Source organism: Bos indicus x Bos taurus, chromosome 19, assembly GCF_003369695.1.
Source record: "Bos indicus x Bos taurus breed Angus x Brahman F1 hybrid chromosome 19, Bos_hybrid_MaternalHap_v2.0, whole genome shotgun sequence".
NCBI lineage: Eukaryota > Metazoa > Chordata > Mammalia > Artiodactyla > Bovidae > Bos > Bos indicus x Bos taurus.
In genome coordinates, this window is record NC_040094.1 from 28,021,005 (window position 1) to 28,039,430 (window position 18,426).

The window sequence follows — 18,426 nt, forward strand, 5'->3', positions numbered from 1 at the left end:
CCTGCACTCTATCTGCTACCCTGACTTATCATCTGCCTCCAACCTGTGCCTCCCTCCAGCTCCCTTTTTACCTCTTGGCACCTTTCTCAGCTTTCCCTCTCTCCCTGCCCTCTTCCTTTCATGGCATTCCAGCATCCCTGGTTTTCCTTCTACCTTCCCAATTACCTTCCTTCTCTGCTTCCAACAATCACTTCTGCTCCTTTTTATTCATAAACAATTTGTTCCCCTCAACTAACAGACTTTAGTTCTTCTACTTTAGTTCCCCTTGGTCAGGTATGTGGAACCATTTACCAAAGCGTTCCCCCATTCATGACCGTTCCCCAGTCCATATTCCTGACCATCAGGAGCAGACCCTCATTTCATTCATTCAACAAATAAATACTGAGTGCTCATCCTGGGTGAGCTGGGTGTTGAGGATACAGAGGTAAACAAGATGATTATCTGTCCTCGGGGTTAATGTGCAGAGAAGAAATCATGACAATGTACTACATGGGGACACATGGTTTTCTGGAGCAAAGCCAAGGAAGGTATCACAGGGACAGGGGCGGGGGTGGGGGCGGGGGTAGTTTTTCAGAGGATGAATGGGAGTCCTCTGGTATTCCAGACTAAGGGATTATTAGTAGCCACCAAGGAGTAAAACAGCACAGTGTGTTCTGGATACAAGAAATAGTTAGGAATTGACTAAAACTTGAGGGGAGGGGATAGAATGTGAGGCAGAGATAGGAGGAAAGGCAAAAGGTTTTGTTCACTCTGAAAGGGGGTTAGAACTTGACAATTGGCAACAGAGACTTCAGAGGGGAGAGTGAGGAGGTTGAACTCTTTTTGAATTGTACTCAGCCCCTCCTTTAGGAAGAGGAGCAGGAAGACCAGGCAGGGTGATGGCTGTCTGAACCAAACTGGCCACAGTACAGGTGGAAAAAATCAGATGAATATGAGGATTTAGGAGTTAAAACACCAATGCTGGAAACTGGATAAAAGTGGGGGGTGCAGGAGAGGAGGAATCAAGCATGACTTCCTCTTTCTGATAGGAGTGACAGGCTGGCTAACAGGACCGTTCACTGGGATGAGGAAGTTAGCAGAAGCAGGTTTGAACATGCTGATTATGTGAACTGCCCACCCAGGCGGCAGCTGAACACTCGGATCTGAAGCTCCAGAGAGAGGCCCGGGCTGGAAGCAATGAAAGCCTTAAAGATGTGGAACGAGCGGGGACAGTGGGCCGCAGACCACCCCGGCCAGATCCGCTGCGGATCCGCGCTCTCCCTCCAGGTGGCACTAGAGCCCCGTGCTTCTGAGTCCGATTCTTCACAGCGCGCGCTGTCGGTGCTCAGAGCGTTCCGAGGCTGCTCCGGGGACTTGCCAACTCTAGGTCACGCCCTCCTCGCTGGGCATTCAAACCTGGAGCGACCTCCAGAGAGCGTGTCCAACTCGTCCACGCGGCCAGCACATTCTTGGCGGCTCAGGCACCTCAGGGCTGGTGACGTGGTTCGTGTGACCACCTGTCCCTCCGGCCACCTCCAGGAACCAACGTGGGGAATGAGTGTAGGGGAAGGGCCAGAGAGGCAGTGCTCCGAGCACGGATGCATAGAAAGACGACCCCCGAGGCCAGACACCTGAGCCGCTAGGAACGGAATTTCCTGTGCCCCGGGTCATCTCCGCGTGGGAAGCCTGTCGCGGATCCTTTAAGGCTCCATCTCCCTGTCCTCCCCCGCCCAGGACAGGCTGGGACACCCGGGACCTGACATTTGGCGTCTCCCAACGTGGGAGCTAAAAATAACCACTGTGGGTTACTCCAGGCCATTGCTCTGCACCCACCCCGCGCGCCGGCTAGCGCTCGGTCGCGGGCCGCCCGAGTTCTCTCCCGGGCAAGTGTACCTGGCCCGTCCCCTCCCATCCTGTGGAAGTCGCTTCTTTAGCCCCGAACCTCGGCTGGTGGGCGGAGACTTCACATGAAGGGGAACAGGGCCTCCAGGTTTCCCAGGACCCTGTTCTCAAAACTTCGCGGCAGCAGGCTGGCGGAAACCCGAGGGGCGTGTCTCACCGGGCACGCTGAGGGGCGTGGCCTCGCTGGCCTACCCCACAGCCGGTGCCAAACTCTCAGCCCCAGGCTCAGGGAGGGGCGTGGCCTGCTGGGGTGTGCGGGCTCCTGGCCAATGGGTGCCGTGAAAGGCGTGGCCCTAGGGGCTGCGGGGGCTGCTCTTCGGGTCTTTTCCCCCCAGCCAAGCTTCGCCAGATTCCCGGGAGCTGCTGTCTGGCTCCTGGGCTTGTGGCTGCGGATCTCGCCAGACTCGCACTCCTCACGAAGCTCCGGGACCCCCATCACCCCCGCGTCCTCCGCCCACCAGGCTGGGGTCGCAGACCCCCCAGTCGCCTCCCCCTCGTCTACTGCAGCTCCTGCGTCTCCAGTTCCTAAGACAAGATGCCGTCGGGCTTCCAACAGATCGGCTCTGAAGTAGGGTTTAGCATGAGGCGGCGGGACGGGGACAAGGGTCTCGCTTTTCTCGGGCTGGGGTCGCGATTGGGGTCAGCTAGGGGGCGGTCCTTGCGCAGGCGCAGGGGGTGGGGTGGGGGACTGGCTATTTATACCCGAGCGGGACAACCCGTGACTGTCAGATTCCAGTCACTCCAAGAGGAAGAATGAGTCTGGGGGATCATTGTGGGCAAGAACCACAGCTGGATTCTGCGCGTCCTGGGTTCGCCCTTTTCTATAGTTCGCGGCGCTTTGCGCCGGGATCGAGGACTTCCTGCCCTCAAGAAAGCAGATTCAGGCTAGTCTTGCCCTCCAGGAGCTGTCCGTCTGTCCCGGCTCTCCCGCCCGCAGTTTTTCGAAGACCGGAGATGCTCCGTAGGTCCACCCCAACCCCCACTCTTGGCAGTCCTCCAGGACGCTGAACTTTCCCTCGGCCCTACGGTTGGTGGAGGGGTAGAGGGGAGTGTCAGCCCTCCCTCCCCCAGCTCAGGTTTCCTTTTGGAGACAGTCTGTGCCGCCAGCGGTCAGCCACCAAGGCTACCGCCCCTCACACCACCTTCCCGCCCCCATCCCCTGCGCGAGGCTCGCTCAGGCAAAAGCCAGCATGGCCCCCTGCCCTTTGTCGCAGCTTGGAGGGGGAAGGGAGGAGGCCGGGGCGGAGACAGAGAAGGCCATAAGCCAGGAGGAATGACCGCGATGTCCTTTTTGGAATTGTCCTTCTTGAGCCTATTGGAGGCTTCCAGGAGCCCGCGGAGAGAACCCGCAGATGGAAGAGAAGAGGACAGAGACTGATGATGCTAGCACACTTGTTACTTTATAAAAGCAGCACTGTTGGGGCCACTCAACATTCAGTTTTGATTTTCACACTTTAACCTGACAAGGAACATCACCCCTATCTCTTCAGTTCAAAGTGAGGAAGTGACTTACCTAAGGTTGCACAAATCTGAATGGGGGTCTCTTAATGCCAAGCCTGTCCCAAGGTTAGAGAGGAATTGTGAGACCCAGGTTCTCAAATGTTTCTCTGCTTGCTGGACTCAAACATCAGTTTCTCCTTCATGCCCTGGTACTCTTGGGTTCTTCCTGCTCTTGTTTACACTGAGATCTTCGATTGATTCCTAATATGGGTCCACTTTCCCTCATCCCACACGTTGGATGAAACCCAGCATCTTTAGACTCCTACTGGGCCTGGACCCCTGGAGGAAGGAAAGATGGCACAGTTCCATGTGACATGTCTCCTCTCTGCTTCTGCCTGCCCAGGATGGGGAGCCCCCTCGGCAGCGAGTCACTGGGACCTTGGTCCTTGCCGTATTCTCCGCTGTTCTTGGCTCCCTGCAGTTTGGCTACAACATTGGGGTCATCAATGCCCCCCAGAAGGTGAGGGGCTACAGTTGGCAGAGTGGGGTGCCCAGACAAGGTGGGGGGGTGGGTAGTGAGCAGAGAGGGAAGAGTCTAGCAGCTAATCACTCCTTTGCTGTGCCCCTAGGTGATTGAACAGAGCTACAATGAGACCTGGCTGGGGAGGCAGGGGCCTGAGGGACCCGGCTCCATCCCACCAGGCACACTCACCACACTCTGGGCTCTCTCCGTGGCCATCTTCTCTGTGGGTGGCATGATCTCATCCTTCCTGATTGGCATCATCTCTCAGTGGCTGGGAAGGTATGGGGCTGGAGGGTGAGGGTGGAGGGACAGGAAGGGAGCCAGAGCATGGGTTCCTGGACTCTCACAGCCCCACTCTGTCTGCCAGGAAGAGGGCCATGCTGTTCAACAACGCCCTGGCAGTGCTGGGGGGCACCCTCATGGGCCTGGCCAAGGCAGCTGCCTCCTATGAGATGCTCATTCTTGGACGGTTCTTCATTGGCGCCTACTCAGGTACCCACGGGCACTGTGGCCCTGTGCAGGGCCTTGCTGTCCTTCACTAACCCTGGCCTTGGGGATGGGGGCGGGGGCCGGTGGGCAGCTGCCCTGAGAAGCTCTCTTCTTCCCTCTGCTCAGGGCTGACGTCGGGGCTGGTACCCATGTACGTGGGGGAGATTGCCCCTACTCACCTGCGGGGCGCCCTGGGGACACTCAATCAACTAGCCATCGTCACTGGCATCCTAATCGCCCAGGTGACTGGGCCTGGCCTCCTGGGAGGTTGGGCAGGGGGTTGGGGCTCTGGGTACAGGCTGAACATCCTGCCCTCCTTCCCTGCCTTCTCCCACAGGTGCTAGGTTTGGAGTCCATGCTGGGCACAGCCACCTTATGGCCACTCCTCCTGGGCATCACCGTGCTGCCTGCCCTCCTGCAGATGGTCCTGCTGCCCCTCTGCCCGGAAAGCCCCCGCTACCTCTACATCATCCGGAACCTGGAGGGGCCCGCCAGAAAGAGTGAGCTCCCGTGCCATCCTGCGGGAACCTGTGCCTCTCCCAGGCCCTCTGCCTGCCCTCTCAGGCTTGACCCCCCTCACCTCCAGGTCTGAAGCGCCTGACGGGCTGGGCCGACGTGTCTGAGGTGTTGGCTGAGCTGAAGGAGGAGAAGCGGAAGCTGGAGCGTGAGCGGCCCCTGTCCTTGCTCCAGCTCCTGGGCAGCCACACCCATCGGCAGCCCCTCGTCATCGCCATTGTGCTGCAGCTGAGCCAGCAGCTCTCAGGCATCAATGCGGTACGGGCATCAATGTGGTGTGGACGCAGCCACCTCCAAGAGGGGCAGGGTTAGGGAATAGCCCCAGAGGAATGAAGAAGGGAGCAAGCCCCTGCTTCGTTAAAATTCAGAGTCAGTCCAGCTTGGTGTGGCTTCAAGGGAGGAAGGAACATCCTTGTCATCACCTTTTCTTCTGGCCCACCTCTAGGTTTTCTATTATTCCACCAGCATCTTTGAGTCAGCGGGGGTAGAGAAACCAGCCTATGCCACCATTGGAGCCGGCGTGGTCAACACAGTCTTCACCTTAGTCTCGGTAACTGCTGGCCTCTGGAAGGGTCCCACCGTTGGCTTCTGGACATAACTGGGTGTCCTAAAGGTCCAACCCTTGGTTGACCCCAACCACCCAATCCCTCCCACGTCCCAAGCCCTGAAGGCCCCTGGCAAGCCCTGACTCTCTCTGCAGGTGTTCTTGGTGGAACGGGCTGGGCGCCGGACCCTCCATCTCCTGGGCCTGGCAGGCATGTGTGGCTGCGCCATCTTGATGACTGTGGCTCTGCTTCTGCTGGTGAGGCCTGAGAAGAGGGAAGGGGACCAGCCTCCCAATCCTGGGGAACTGCCCCAGGACAGCCAGGGTCATTCCTCAACATACATGCCTTTGACTTTGGGCCCAGGCCGTGTGCCAAGACCATGCCCCTGAGGGACCCAGGCTGCATGCACTTCCTCCTGCTCTAGAAGGACACTGTAGCATTAACCTGACAGCCAGTGGGGAGAGCCCCTGTCAAACCTCAAGAACAGTAATTCCTAAGAACCCAGCTCTAGAATCATGGGGGAATCGACATAAGATCCTGAATCAGCACAGGGTAGCCAGCTGAATGTCAAATGCTTGAAGGCATGTTCTAACCTAGGTGGCAGTCCCCTGCCTGTGAATGGCTGGTAGGGTCAATGCCAGTTTCCTGGGTGGAGGGCAAAGGAAGATCCTGAAAGACCTGACCTGAGTTGTCCACCCTCCCTACCCGGCCCCCAGGAGCGGGTTCCAGCCATGAGCTATGTCTCCATTGTGGCCATCTTTGGCTTCGTGGCCTTCTTTGAAATTGGCCCTGGCCCCATCCCCTGGTTCATCGTGGCCGAGCTCTTCAGCCAGGGACCCCGCCCAGCGGCCATGGCAGTGGCTGGGTTCTCCAACTGGACATGCAACTTCATCATCGGCATGGGTTTCCAGTATGTGGCGGTAGGTCCCCTGCCCCCGCCCCCATCTCCCACACCATCAGCCAGAGGAGGGCAACGCATCACTGGCCCAGATGCTTTCCACTCAGCATCCCCCCACCCCGCCTCGCCCATAGACTGCTGGTTGGGGGCTCACTTTAGTGGACCACATGGGTCCTGAAGACCGCCTGCTCCACCAGAATCAAAGCAAAGAAGGGAACTGAGCTAGATGGAAAACAACAGAGCTGTCTTCAAAGCCAACTACTGGCATAACTTACTTAGGAGTAAAATTACAAACTTCGTATTAATAGTGCAAATGGCTAGGAATCCACTGAGTGCAGTAACTCAGGATGGAAAGAGAGGGAAAAACCAGGAGAGATGGGGTTCATAAAATTCTCTTTTCACTAAATTCTCCTGGCAATTTCCATTGCCCACCAAGGAGCCACCTGCTTCGTGCAGTGTCCCAGTTCCCTGTGAGGATCTTTGGCCCCAAGCCAGTCCTTTAGTCCTGGCTTGCCCAAGGCCACCCGTTCCCTCCCCTCTGTCAACACCTCTTTCTCCACTTGTCCCAGGATGCTATGGGTCCCTACGTCTTTCTTCTATTCGCGGTCCTCCTGCTTGGCTTCTTCATCTTCACCTTCTTAAAAGTGCCTGAAACCCGTGGCAGGACGTTTGACCAGATCTCAGCCGTTTTCCACCGGACACCTTCTCTTCTGGAGCAGGAAGTGAAACCCAGCACAGAACTGGAGTACTTAGGGCCAGATGAGCATGACTGAGGGCCACAGAGGGGTGGGAGAGCCAGTTCTCTCCACTTGCCCAGAGACCCCCCTCCTTTTCTCTGCAGCACTTTAACCCTCTCTTCCCCATTACTTCCAGGGCAGAGAAAACCCCTGCAGCCTGGTGGGATTGGGAAGCTGGAGGGAACGGTGGTCTGAGCACCCCCTCATTCCCCTCGTGTGACCTCTTGGATTATTTGTGTTGTGGTTAGGCAGTGGCTGTGGGGGTGGGTCTCCCCTCCATCCCCTCCTTCTTCAGTAGCCATCCCCACCCCACCTCAGCTCCAGAATACTTGTGCCCTGGCTAGTGAAGGGGGTTTACAGGGAGGAGAGACTCTAGGACTGACTTTCCAGTGGGGGTGAACCAAAGCCGAGAGCAGGACAGAAGACAGATCCAGTTCCTGCCACCTTGGACTCCTCCCCCTCTGGCACTTCCTCGGAATTCTTGCCCAGACTCTGGGTGAAAGGGGAGGGGGTCCGTCTGTCCCCTCCAGGGCAAAGGACACACCCCCTTCCCAAGATCTAATCTCACTTCTCACAGGGCAGGCTCAGTCCTCTTGCTCAGCCTTCCAGGGCGAGAGGAACACGCGTCCATCCATGGCGAGAGGAAGGGACAGTGGGCTCTCCTCTAGACTCAGGGTTCTGAGCTCCACCCCCGCTGCTCCCCAAGGCTGCCAGGTGGGGGCCCCAGCTCTTCCCTCCTCTCCCATCCTGGGAGGGTATTATACCCACAGGCTTTTGACCAACTAAGGGCAAGAGGGATTTGAAAGGCTGCCTGTAAACACTGGGCTGGGAGGAGCCTTCAGATATTTTTGTATATGTTTGAAAAAGCAGGGGCAGGGAGAAGAAACTGAAGGTCTGTTGTACTAAATGTATATATAGAGAGATCCGTATATAAAGTTACTGTATGAGATATGCATGCTGTTGTGTGGAGGCACTCCAAGACGGGCTGAGACCCAGACCACAGCCTCCCCACCCCCGCCTCTTCTCCATCCTGCCTCAGTTCCAGGCCACAGAATCCTCTGGACTGGATGCTGTCACTCATGCCTCCACTTAAGATCTGGAATCACTGCCTTTGTTAACAGTAGTAAAGCCTCAGTAAGTTGACGCTGCAGGTGCTAGACCCTGCTCTTGGCAGTTCAGGAATCACTCATTCTACCAGGGAGGCAACAGTCCCATTTCACAGATGGGAAAAGTCAGTGTCCCAGGGATGAAGGCACTTCTGCAGAGCTGCACAGCTAGAACCGTGGGAACAAGGATCCGAGAGTAGGCCCTGCCTACGAACCCCTCTCCCTCCTGCCACCCTCAACAGTGCATTACCAACAAGGCTCTGAACAGAAAAGAGGCAGAGACCAAGACAACAGGAAAGCCCGTTTTTGTTTTTACTGGAGGCTCAGGTGGCACATGACAGTTCATAAAATGGCTTCAGAGGTAGGGGGAGCAGGGAAACAAAAAATAAACTGGGGTGGGAAAGAAAAACAACCAGGAGGAGGGAAGAGCTGGCTGGTTCCTTCTCAGCCTGATTTAGGGGAGGGAGTTGATGCCTCTGAACAATAAGGATGGATCCCTTCCTTCAACCCTTGGTAAGGGAGAAAGGAAAAAAAAAAAAAAAAAAAGCAAAAGGCTGTTGCTTTGGCCCTCCTGAGTCTCAAGGAATGGGGGGAAAAGCCGGTGTTTTGATGTCACAAATTATGGGAAAGAGGGGAGGGAGGTGTTGGGTAGAATACAGGTCAGTTGGAAAAACTGGCAGATACCTGAGAAGGAGAGAGATGGAAAAGTCACACCAGCAACTTACCACCACCCAGCCCCACCCCCACCTCTGAGTACCCAGCCCGGGGCCTGCCACTCACCAGACGGTGGCTCTGGGTGTCCTTTGAGTTGGAATCACTCCAGTATGGTGGTTGGGGGGTCCCCACTGTTGATGGGGGCTGAGGTCTAGAGAGAACAAGGTGGTCGGCTGAGACCCTCTTGTTCTTCAGGGCCCCCAGCTTCAACCTCTTGCACCTTTTCTCTTCCCGTTCCTCCCTCAATTCCCATCCACAGGCTGGTGCTGGGGCTCCAGCAGAGCCAAGGGAGTCTACAGGGGGCGATGTGGGCTCCAACGCCTCTGCTGGGCTTTCCTGGTGGGTGGGTTGGGGGGTGGCTGCCAGGGATGGACCTGGCAGTCCTGGCTCTTGGGTGTCAGGCTGCCTTGAAGCCAGGATGAGTGGGGACAGGGCCAGGAGAAGTGGGGACAAAGAGAGTGGGAAGGAAAGGGAAAGGAAGACAGGAGTGGGGAAAGAAGGGACAGGGGAAAGTTGGCTCCAGGCTTTTCTTTCCTTCTCTGGACCCCCACACGGACAGTCCCAGGTCCTCACCTCTGGGGCTGTGGACTGCCTGGGTCCCGGGGGCTGCTGCCGTCTCCGCTGGAAGTAGGGGCGGTTTCGTGGACGCTGGGGCTCAGGTCGGGAGCCATCAGTGGGGCCTTGGCTGGGCTTGGTCTCGCCATCCCCACCTTCTGTGGTGGGTTGTTGGGGTGGCCTGGGGCGGAAAGGCCTGGGGCAAGAAGCGAGGACCCTGAAGGGACAGGAGCCCAGTGCAGACCACGTCCCTCCCTCCTAGGATCCCCCAAGCAGGGGCAGACTAGCCTGCCTTCCTTTCCCATCCCAGGGGTGCCTGCTAACCCTGGGCACCTGGGCAGTAATGGCTCAGTGGCCCGGCCCTCCTGACCTCTGGCTTCAGGCCCCTTCCCTTCCCATCCCTGGGTCCCCACACTGGCTGGTGAAGGGGAAGCCAGGGCCCAGGAATGGGAGTCTTACCTTCGGTACCTGGGCCGGAATCTGGGTGGGGGTATCCGCTCATCCCCCTGCTGCTGGTCTCCCTCCAACGGGGCTGTCTCTTTGGGTTCTACCCCGTCTGTGCCCTGGGGACATGCAAAGGCCGGGGGGGGAGCCGGGTGGCACCAGCTGCTTTGGTGTCCACAGCTCTTCCCAGCCCACCTTCCACCCCACTTCCTCTGGGATCCAGCCTCATTAACTCCCGCTCCTTTTCCAGGATGTGGGCATCTGGTTCCCATGTTGTCAGTCCCCCTCACCTCTATAGGCTGCTGCTGGTTGGGGGGCCGAGGGCCTCGCACGAAGCGCCGTCGGTAGAAGAAGGGTGGTGGGCGCCGTCGTCTGGGCCGCTGCCCGGAGTCTTCGGCACGCTCCCCTTCGCTGCCTGGCTCTGTTCCACCCGATGGAGCCTCTGCCACCATGGGTGGCGGGGCAGCTGGGCGGGGCCGGGGGATGAATCGGCGGAACCTGCGTCGGTTGGGGGCATAGCGGCTGCCCTTCACTGGCACTCCCCCAGGCCCAGTTACGTTAGCAGCTTCTGCGCCCTGGGGAGGAGGTGGGGAGGAGGTGGGGAGGAACTGGTGAGAACCAGCTCCCACAACAGATGCACAACCTCCCAGTCTGGCTTGAATCACTGTCTTCCATCCTTCCAGGTAACTGCCCCTTCTCCAGCTCCTCTAACTTCTGGTTCTTTCCACCTCCCCAGAGGAGCAGGGGCCAGTGGTGTTTGGACCCTTCTGGAAGGGGCCTCATCTGCAACTGGTCCTTTTGAAATAACTGCCACTGGACCCTCATGAGGCTTAGCCTGGAGGTGTGGTGGGGATGGAGAAAGAGGGCTGGCAGCAGGGGAGCATCTCCTGGAGGGCTGATTCTGAGAGGAGAACATGGGCACAGGTGCCCCATGGAGAACAGACATGGGCCTGTTGAACTGCAGAGAGAGCCCTGTGACAGGGGCACCTTCTTTAGGACACCCCTTGAAGCAGCCAGGGCCTTAAGGACGACAGTTCTGCTTGAGAACACGGTCCTAGTCCCACAGCCTGTGCTGCCCGGGCAGAGCCTGTGGGGGGAACCTCTAGGGCACCCTCCCCTGGTTTGGCGGGCTCTCCAACCACAGCCCCCGAACCTTCTCTCCTTCCACGACATCGAACTCCACGGTCTCCCCATCCCCAACGCTGCGCAGAAACTTCCTGGGGTTGTTTCTCTTAATAGCTGTCTGGTTAAGGAAAGGCCAGGAGAAAGGTGAGAATGGCCGGGATCTCTCGCACCCCTGTGGGGCCCACCACCCACTTCCATTGTTTTCAAAATTTTACTTGTGAGCTGGGGCTGGAGTGTGAAGCAAGGAGAAGGCAAAGTTCAGCAGGGGAAAAGCCACAGACTAGGGGCCTTGGAACAACTGTGTAGTTACCACGGTCCCCAGGACTCACTCCCTCTTCCCCTGACCCCTCAGGGATTTCCAGAAGGGAAGCAAGAAACATGAACTCAAAAGCCAAACAAAAAGCCGATAGTCTTAAGTTGCAAAGTGGGTAACACGTACTATGTTTCTTACCTCAGTCCCACTGAGCGCGCATTCCACCAAAGCAGTGGTTCTCAAACTGTGCCGGCATCACAATCACCTGGAGAGCTAGTTAAAACAGGCAGCTGGCCCCGCCCCCAAGCCTGACTGATTGGCTAGGTCTGGGGTGGGCCTGAGAATCCAGATGTCAGGAGATGCTGCTGGTGCGGGGACCACACTTTGAGAACCACTGCGCCCAAGTAGCGCTAGCCTGTGTCCTTTCCCTCGGACACCGCCTGTGATTCGTTCCTGGGATGTTCACAGGTCCCAGAAGGGAGTGAGCCGTGCCGTGCCCAGAGGGCAACAAGCACATTTCTTACAGAGACAACCCAACACAAGTGGGGCCAATGTAGTTAGTACAGCACCTGTGGGATGGATAGGAAACTATTTCCTGGTGGGAGGTGAAAGCTGGAGAGCCAGGACTTGTGCTGCTAAGAGGACAGTGGCAAAGACCATCAGGGAGGGCGGGTTCCTCCCCTCACAAAGCCATCCCAGCTCTTACCTGGTGAACAAAAACATCCTCCTTGGTGTCATTCCTGCAGGACAGGATGGGGTGTTAGGTGATGATTTTGGTAAGGCACTCACCTCTGCTGAGGCCTCCCTAGCTGCCAATTCCCAAGACCTGTGGCCCCATCCTCTCTACCTTCCATTGCTGCTTGGGGTTAAACAGGGCCCAGAGAGTGAGACAAGAGCCAATAGGGCCCCCTGAAGCGGGTATGAAGAGCAGATCCCTAAAACCTCCATGAAAAACCTGGGCTTCATGAGGAAAGGGCTGCAGGGTCAGCAAAGGCACCTTGAAGGAGCTGGTTCAGCCTTTACCTGTGGAGCTCTCCACCCTCTCCACCCTCTACCCCAGGGCACCTTAGAACCTGGTAGTGCTGGGTGTCACTGTCCCCAGCCAACAACCCCTGCTCCCCAATCCACGGGTGGAGAATTCCTCTCAGTCTCCTTCCTTCTGCAGTCAAGGAGGGAGTGAGTAGGGACAGGAGCAGAGGTGCAGAACACCTTTGAGGAGGGGAAAATGTGTCAAGAACTGGCTCCAAACAGCCCACAAAACTTTATTCTCAGCCTGGAGGTGAACCCCAGGGTCAGGCCCCCTCTCAGCACACCAAGAGATCAAGGGTGAGAAAAGATATTAGATCATTCTCTGTCACTACCTTGCCCATCACCCTAGTTTACCCTAGCACCCCAGTAGGGGGGTGGGTGTGAAGAGGTATTCCCTCAGAACCTCCCAGGAGTCCTCAGTTTCCAGAATTAGAGAAGGACCCTTCCCTAGAACAAGTGTTCTGGCTTTAAAGCACTTGGATCTGCACAAAGGTCAGCCTGCTAAGAGGGAACTGAGGCCTCCCAGGAGGGCTGAGCCGGGCAGGGTGCCTGGACTGGGGAAGGGCCCACTGGGGAAGACCTGACTCCGCTCAGAATCTGACACTGTGGGCCCTCCCAGTTTGGGGGTGCGGGGGTGCTGTAGAAGGAAAGCAGCAGCTTCAGGCTGGGCTGGTGCCTTCTTTCCCCAACCCCCACCAGACTCAGTCCCGTCAGATGGGGCATTCAATGAGCTAACAGCTCTCTAAGGGAGATGAGTTATGAGAGTGCTATGTGTGCTGCTCGAAACAGGAAATGAGTGAGGAGAGTGAGGATTCGCCGGAGGCACAGAGAGCAGGTACATTCTGCCCCAAAGGCGGCCGCAAACTAAACCAGAAGGTGACACACACCAGCTGCGAGGATCAGAGCCAGATTTGCCAACTTCCTAGATCATTAACCCTCTGCTGCCCTTGAAGATGTGGAGAAGGCTTCTTCATGCCCACATCTGTGCTGTGGTTAAAGACTTTCAATCAGCATCAGCTGGACATTGCAACCATGTGCCTTGGTAGGGGTAGAGATGAGGCTGGGAAGGTGTCCAGTCCCATAGATCAGTTTGGAAGACACCCATTCCACCCCCTCCCTGGGTTCCTCAGATACCTGTTGATGAATCCGTAACCATTCCGCACGTTGAACCATTTGACAGTGCCCAGGACTTGGATTGCTGCCAGGCAGAGATGCAGTGGGGGCAGTAAGATAGGGGGAAGAGATGGAGTTGGACTCAGTTTTGGGACACTCCAAAATCTAACCAACCTATTATCTATTAAGCTAAACTTCATGCCAACCAGGTTTTACCCAGTAGCTCCAAGGCATTCTTACCCAATTACACTAAATGCAACCGCCCCTACAGCGGGGCTCAGGGTTTCAAACCTCTTCCAATTCTAAGGCATGCTTCTCACATCCTACAAATTTAGGCCCTTAACCTAGAAGCGGGTACTTACTTGGTCCACGAAGTTCAGCCCTCAGGTCATAACTGGGGTCTCTCTAGCCCTCCTATTGTAAGGGTCACTAGTGCACTTGCGTCCCGGGCTCAGATATTTACCTAATACTAGCCCAAATCAACAAGATCAAGTCTCCCGCCCCGGGGGCGTGGTCAGACCCTAGCTGGACCGGCCAGCCACTCCTTCTCACCCAGGAAGACACTGCAGAATTTCCCACCAGGGAAACTCACTACGGTCCGCTGGTCCTTTGAGCCTCGAGCCGTACCGGCCTTCGGCTTTCCGGACCCCGCCGGGCTCCACGATGCCCCTCCCCCAGCCCGTCGACCCCCCCGCCTCCCCCTTAGAGCCGCCCTGGCACGCGCCCCGCCCCTCACCCAGCACCGGCTTGTCCGCCTGACTCCGGGCCAGGGGCGCGGGGGTTCCCGAGGCCGCCGTCGCCGGGTTGCCAGGGGTGCGGGGGCCTGGCGCCGAGGGGGTCCCAACAGCTGGGCCCGAGGCCGTTCCGACCCCGCCGCTGCCCGCCCCGCCGCCTGCTTTCTGTGGCTCCCCTGCGGGCACCGGGACCACCACCGCTACCACCCCTGCCGCCGTCGCGGGCACCGTCGCCGCGGGGGCAGCTGTCGCCACCACTGCCGCCTCCGCCTCGCTCATCCCGCCGGGTCCAGTACCGGCCCCCGCCGCCACCACCACCACCTCCTCCTCCGCCGCCGCCGCCGCCACCGCCCCGGCCCCTCCCCCTGGCTCGCGAACCCACCGCCCCGCTCGGTCCTCGCGCCCCGAGCCTAGCCTGCACGCCGGCAGCCGGCCCTGAACCGAGGCCAATCGTAGCCCGCAGCCGCGGCGCGTGCAGGCCCCGCCTCCCGGCCACAGGCCAATCCTAGCGGAGCAACCCCAGGGCCCGCACGCCAGCCCCGCCTCCCAGACTTCGCGCGGAGGCTGAGGCCCCCGCCCGCAGCTTAGTAAGTACACCTGGGCCCCGCCCCGAGGCCATCACGTGACAGCCCCAACCCAACCCATTGGCCGACGGCCGCTTTCCCCTCCCCCCCTCCGCCCCTTTCCACCGGCCGCGGGAAATCAAACGGGCTGGTCGCGCCCCAACCGCCACCTGGCCTCTACGCGAAGGGCGGGGCGAGGGCGCAGCTCCAAGGTTGCCCCTGACAACCCGGGCGGGGGCCTGAGCCCGTAACCTTGGTCCTGGCTGCGGGCGGCACGGCTCACTTCCACGCTAGAGACCACCTTTGCCCGCACACTGCCGGGTGTGGTTGCTTTCTCCCAGCCTGCCCGACCGTCTCCCTAGAGGATGCCCTGTACCCTGGTCTGTGGGATCAGCCCGCGGGGCCAACCAGACTTTCCCAGGTGACGGTTGCTCTCAAGCCGAGCACTCTCACACTTGTTGGGTTGTTTTTGACGTATGATTTACATACAGCAAAATGCACAATTCTCTGAGTTTTGATAAACGCGTTCATCTATGCAATCAACACCCTCATCAAGATGTTTTTCCCTTGCTCTTGAACCCTTTCCGGGCAGGCCTAGACTCCTCACAAACCATCTTTTCCACCGGAGATCAGTTTCAAGATCCGCAGTACTGGGTGCTTTGGTCTCCGGCTGGGCCTCGCTCTCCATCTCCCTGCCCTTTCCCTGGCAGCTCCCTTTACCTTCTTTCTTTTATCCAACTAGCCAGACTCTTCAGACTCAAGCCGAAGTGACATAGATGTCTCTATAGGTGACTTCTTCAAGTACCATCTTATATATCACTCCTCACTATCACTTCATCCTTTACTTTTCTCATGACATTTTTGGAAATAGAAATTGCTTATTTACATTATTCCTGCCTCCTCCGAAACTCTAGACCAGTGAACTCCTTGGCAAGAACTGTGTAGTTATGTTTGACGCCTGGAACAGAGTCTGGCACAACATAGGCGCTCAATATTTCTTGAGCAGATAAATAGTCCCCATTCCACAGGTGGGGCTTCCCTCATAGCTCAGTTGGTAAAGAATCCGCCTGCAATGCAGGAGACTCCTTTTCGATTCCTAGGTCTGGAAGATCCCCTGAAGGGAAAGGCTCCCCACTCCGGTATTCTAGCCTGGAGAATTCCTTGGACTGTATAGTCCATGGGGGTCACAAAGAGTCGGACACAACTGAGAGACTTTCACTTTCATTCCACAGATGAGAAAAGGCCCGGTGCGAGGTTTGCCCCGGGTTTCTTGGGAGCCCTGGTGTCAGGCCTCGGAGCCACAATCTCCCACCCAGAAAGATGCGGCTCCAGAGGTCTCTCCCGCCGAGGGCAGTCTCCCGACCCCAGCAGGACGCGTATTTTTAGCCGGGACAGCAAGCCCTGGGGCACCACACGTGCAGCCATGCGCTGCCCGGCCCCACGTGTGCTTCCTCAGTCCCGGAATACCACCCCACCCCGCCCCCGCCAGGCAGGCGTCCGCTTTCCAGCTGCGGCCGCTGCTAATCCCGGTACCGGCGCGCCCTCTGCCTGTCGCTTCGGTAGGCAGCGTGCCCTGGCTTCCTCTCTGTCCTTCCAACTGCTACCTAGCCCGCCCCACCGCTCCAGACCTCTCGTAGTTGAAGATGCTATTTGCCAGGGCGTCGGGTCCCGAAAAACAGACAAGATGCGAAAACAACTAAATCAAGTCCAGGATGTAAAGGATACAGAAATGACCACCCTCTTTTAGATTATTAAGGACCGACTTACCTGTGTCCTCCCTGGCTTCCCTGGTGGAGGTAGTGGTAAAGAACCTGCCTGCCAATGCAAGAGAAGCAAGAGACGAGGGTTCAATACCTGAGTTGGGAAGATCTCCTGAAGAAGGGAATGTCAACCCATTCCAGTATTCTTGCCTAGAGAATTCCATGGACAGAGGAGCCTGGTGGACTACAGTCCACTTCAGTCTCAAAGACTGAAGCAACTTAGAATGCACTCCCCGAGCTCCAGAAACAGGAGAAGCAGAAGAGCAAGCCTAGGGGAGGCAAGCAAGGTAACTCACAGTGTGACCCAGGCAACAAAAGAAAAACCACAGAAACGTGGGGAAGGTACAGAGGGAGCTCAGGTGTGACTGGTTAACTAAGGTTAGATGGTGAGAGAGAGGAAGCTCACAGGAAGGGTGAGCCCTGTTGGTAGTAAAATTGAAAACGTCAGGAGACCAAGGGTGGGATGGTGCTACAGGAAAAAGACTTTTGGCAGACGAGGCATGAAACAATACGTAGACATGCAGCAGTTATAAACTCTCCTTCCCCTTGGATAAGAAGTAGCAGGTGCCACAGAGATTTGCAAATTACTATCCCTGTTCATGGAACAACAGACTGGTTCCAAATAGGAAAAGGAGTTCGTCAAGGCTGTATATTGTCACCCTGTTTATTTAACTTATATGCAGAGTACATCATGAGAAACGCTGGACTGGAAGAAGCACAAGCTGGAATCAAGATTGCCGGGAGAAATCTCAATAACCTCAGATATGCAGATGGCACCACCCTTATGGCAGAAAGTGAAGAGGAACTAAAAAGCCTCTTGATGAAAGTGAAAGTGGAGAGTCAAAAAGTTGGCTTAAAGCTCAACATTCAGAAAACGAAGATCATGGCATCCGGTCCCATCACTTCATGGCAAATAGATGGGGAAACAGTGGAAACAGTGTCAGACTTTATTTTTCTGGGCTCCAAAATCACTGCAGATGGTGACTGCAGCCATAAAATTAAAAGACGCTTACTCCTTGGAAGGAAAGTTATGACCAACCTAGATAGCATATTCAAAAGCAGAGACATTACTTTGCCAACAAAGGTCCGTCTAGTCAAGGCTATGGTTTTTCCTGTGGTCATGTATGGATGTGAGAGTTGGACTGTGAAGAAGGCTGAGCGCTGAAGAATTGATGCTTTTGAACTGTGGTGTTGGAGAAGACTCTTGAGAGTCCCTTGGACTGCAAGGAGATCCAACCAGTCCATTCTGAAGGAGATCAGCCCTGGGATTTCTTTGGAAGGAATGATGTTAAGGCTGAAACTCCAGTACTTTGGCCACCTCATGCGAAGAGTTGACTCATTGGAAAAGACTCTGATGCTGGGAGGGATTGGGGGCAGGAGGAGAAGGGGACGCCAGAGGATGAGATGGCTGGATGGCGTCACTGACTTGATGGACGTGAGTCTCAGTGAACTCCGGGAGTTGGTGATGGACAGGGAGGCCTGGCATGCTGCGATTCATGGGGTCGCAAAGAGTCGGACACGACTGAGCGACTGATCTGATCTGATCTGATTCCTGTTCAGTTGAAGGGTTTGTGCATGTAGTTTTTCTGTTATTTCATTATTTTTAACTGCTGTAGTGAACAAGGGCTCCAGGTTTCCTCCTCTTTCTATCCCTCTCTTTCTGTCATTTTCTGCCCACCTGCAATCTGGCCAATCTTGTTCACTATTAATAAATAAATAAAAACCCCTGCCTGCTCAACTCTTGTTCTGCATCTCTCCATCAACTTAACAGCAAACTTCCTGAGAAACAAGTCTTTACTGTTTCTACTTCCCCATCCTTCTTTCATACCCCACCAACCCAAACCTGGTTTCTGTCCCCAGCACTCCACTGAAATGGCTTGGCAATGGTCCACAACCTCTTCCTGAGACATTCGGGACCTGGTTTGGGGTTCTCTTTCAACTCCAACCACAGAAGCGTTCCTGCCAAAGCTTCCACAGCCTAACCTTCCCCCCATGCCTTCA

The 18,426-nt window shown here is 56.6% G+C and overlaps 2 protein-coding genes across 2 annotated transcripts; one reads left to right on the plus strand and one right to left on the minus strand.

Moving 5' to 3' along the window:
• Positions 1-2,161: 2,161 nt before the first annotated feature.
• SLC2A4 (solute carrier family 2 member 4) lies at positions 2,162-8,172 on the plus strand. Its single transcript, XM_027518270.1, has 11 exons — positions 2,162-2,449; positions 3,725-3,841; positions 3,951-4,123; positions 4,212-4,336; positions 4,460-4,575; positions 4,671-4,833; positions 4,920-5,107; positions 5,295-5,399; positions 5,550-5,651; positions 6,111-6,314; positions 6,862-8,172. The coding sequence occupies exons 1-11, from the start codon at positions 2,417-2,419 to the stop codon at positions 7,063-7,065; spliced, it is 1,530 nt and encodes a 509-aa protein (XP_027374071.1). The 5' UTR covers positions 2,162-2,416; the 3' UTR covers positions 7,066-8,172.
• Positions 8,173-8,423: 251 nt separating this feature from the next.
• Positions 8,424-14,430, minus strand: YBX2 (Y-box binding protein 2). The gene is made up of 9 exons (XM_027518271.1): positions 14,105-14,430; positions 13,390-13,453; positions 11,933-11,966; positions 11,002-11,091; positions 10,139-10,423; positions 9,864-9,967; positions 9,423-9,600; positions 8,916-9,000; positions 8,424-8,819 (listed from the first exon to the last, which is right to left on the minus strand). The coding sequence occupies exons 1-8, from the start codon at positions 14,379-14,381 to the stop codon at positions 8,950-8,952; spliced, it is 1,083 nt and encodes a 360-aa protein (XP_027374072.1). The 5' UTR covers positions 14,382-14,430; the 3' UTR covers positions 8,424-8,819; positions 8,916-8,949.
• Between the last annotated feature and the right edge of the window lie 3,996 nt (positions 14,431-18,426).

Coding starts and splice junctions, on each gene's coding strand:
- SLC2A4 (XM_027518270.1), top strand. CDS start 2,417: ATGCCGTCGGGCTTCCAACAGATCGGCTCTGAA. Junction 2,450..3,724: donor TCCAACAGATCGGCTCTGAA/GTAGGGTTTAGC, acceptor CTGCCTGCCCAG/GATGGGGAGCCCCCTCGGCA. Junction 6,315..6,861: donor TGGGTTTCCAGTATGTGGCG/GTAGGTCCCCTG, acceptor CACTTGTCCCAG/GATGCTATGGGTCCCTACGT.
- YBX2 (XM_027518271.1), bottom strand. CDS start 14,381: ATGAGCGAGGCGGAGGCGGCAGTGGTGGCGACAGCTGCCCCCGCGGCG. Junction 10,424..11,001: donor ATGTCGTGGAAGGAGAGAAG/GTTCGGGGGCTG, acceptor CCTCCTCCCCAG/GGCGCAGAAGCTGCTAACGT. Junction 9,601..9,863: donor TTCCGGCCCAGGTACCGAAG/GTAAGACTCCCA, acceptor TTCTTGCCCCAG/GCCTTTCCGCCCCAGGCCAC.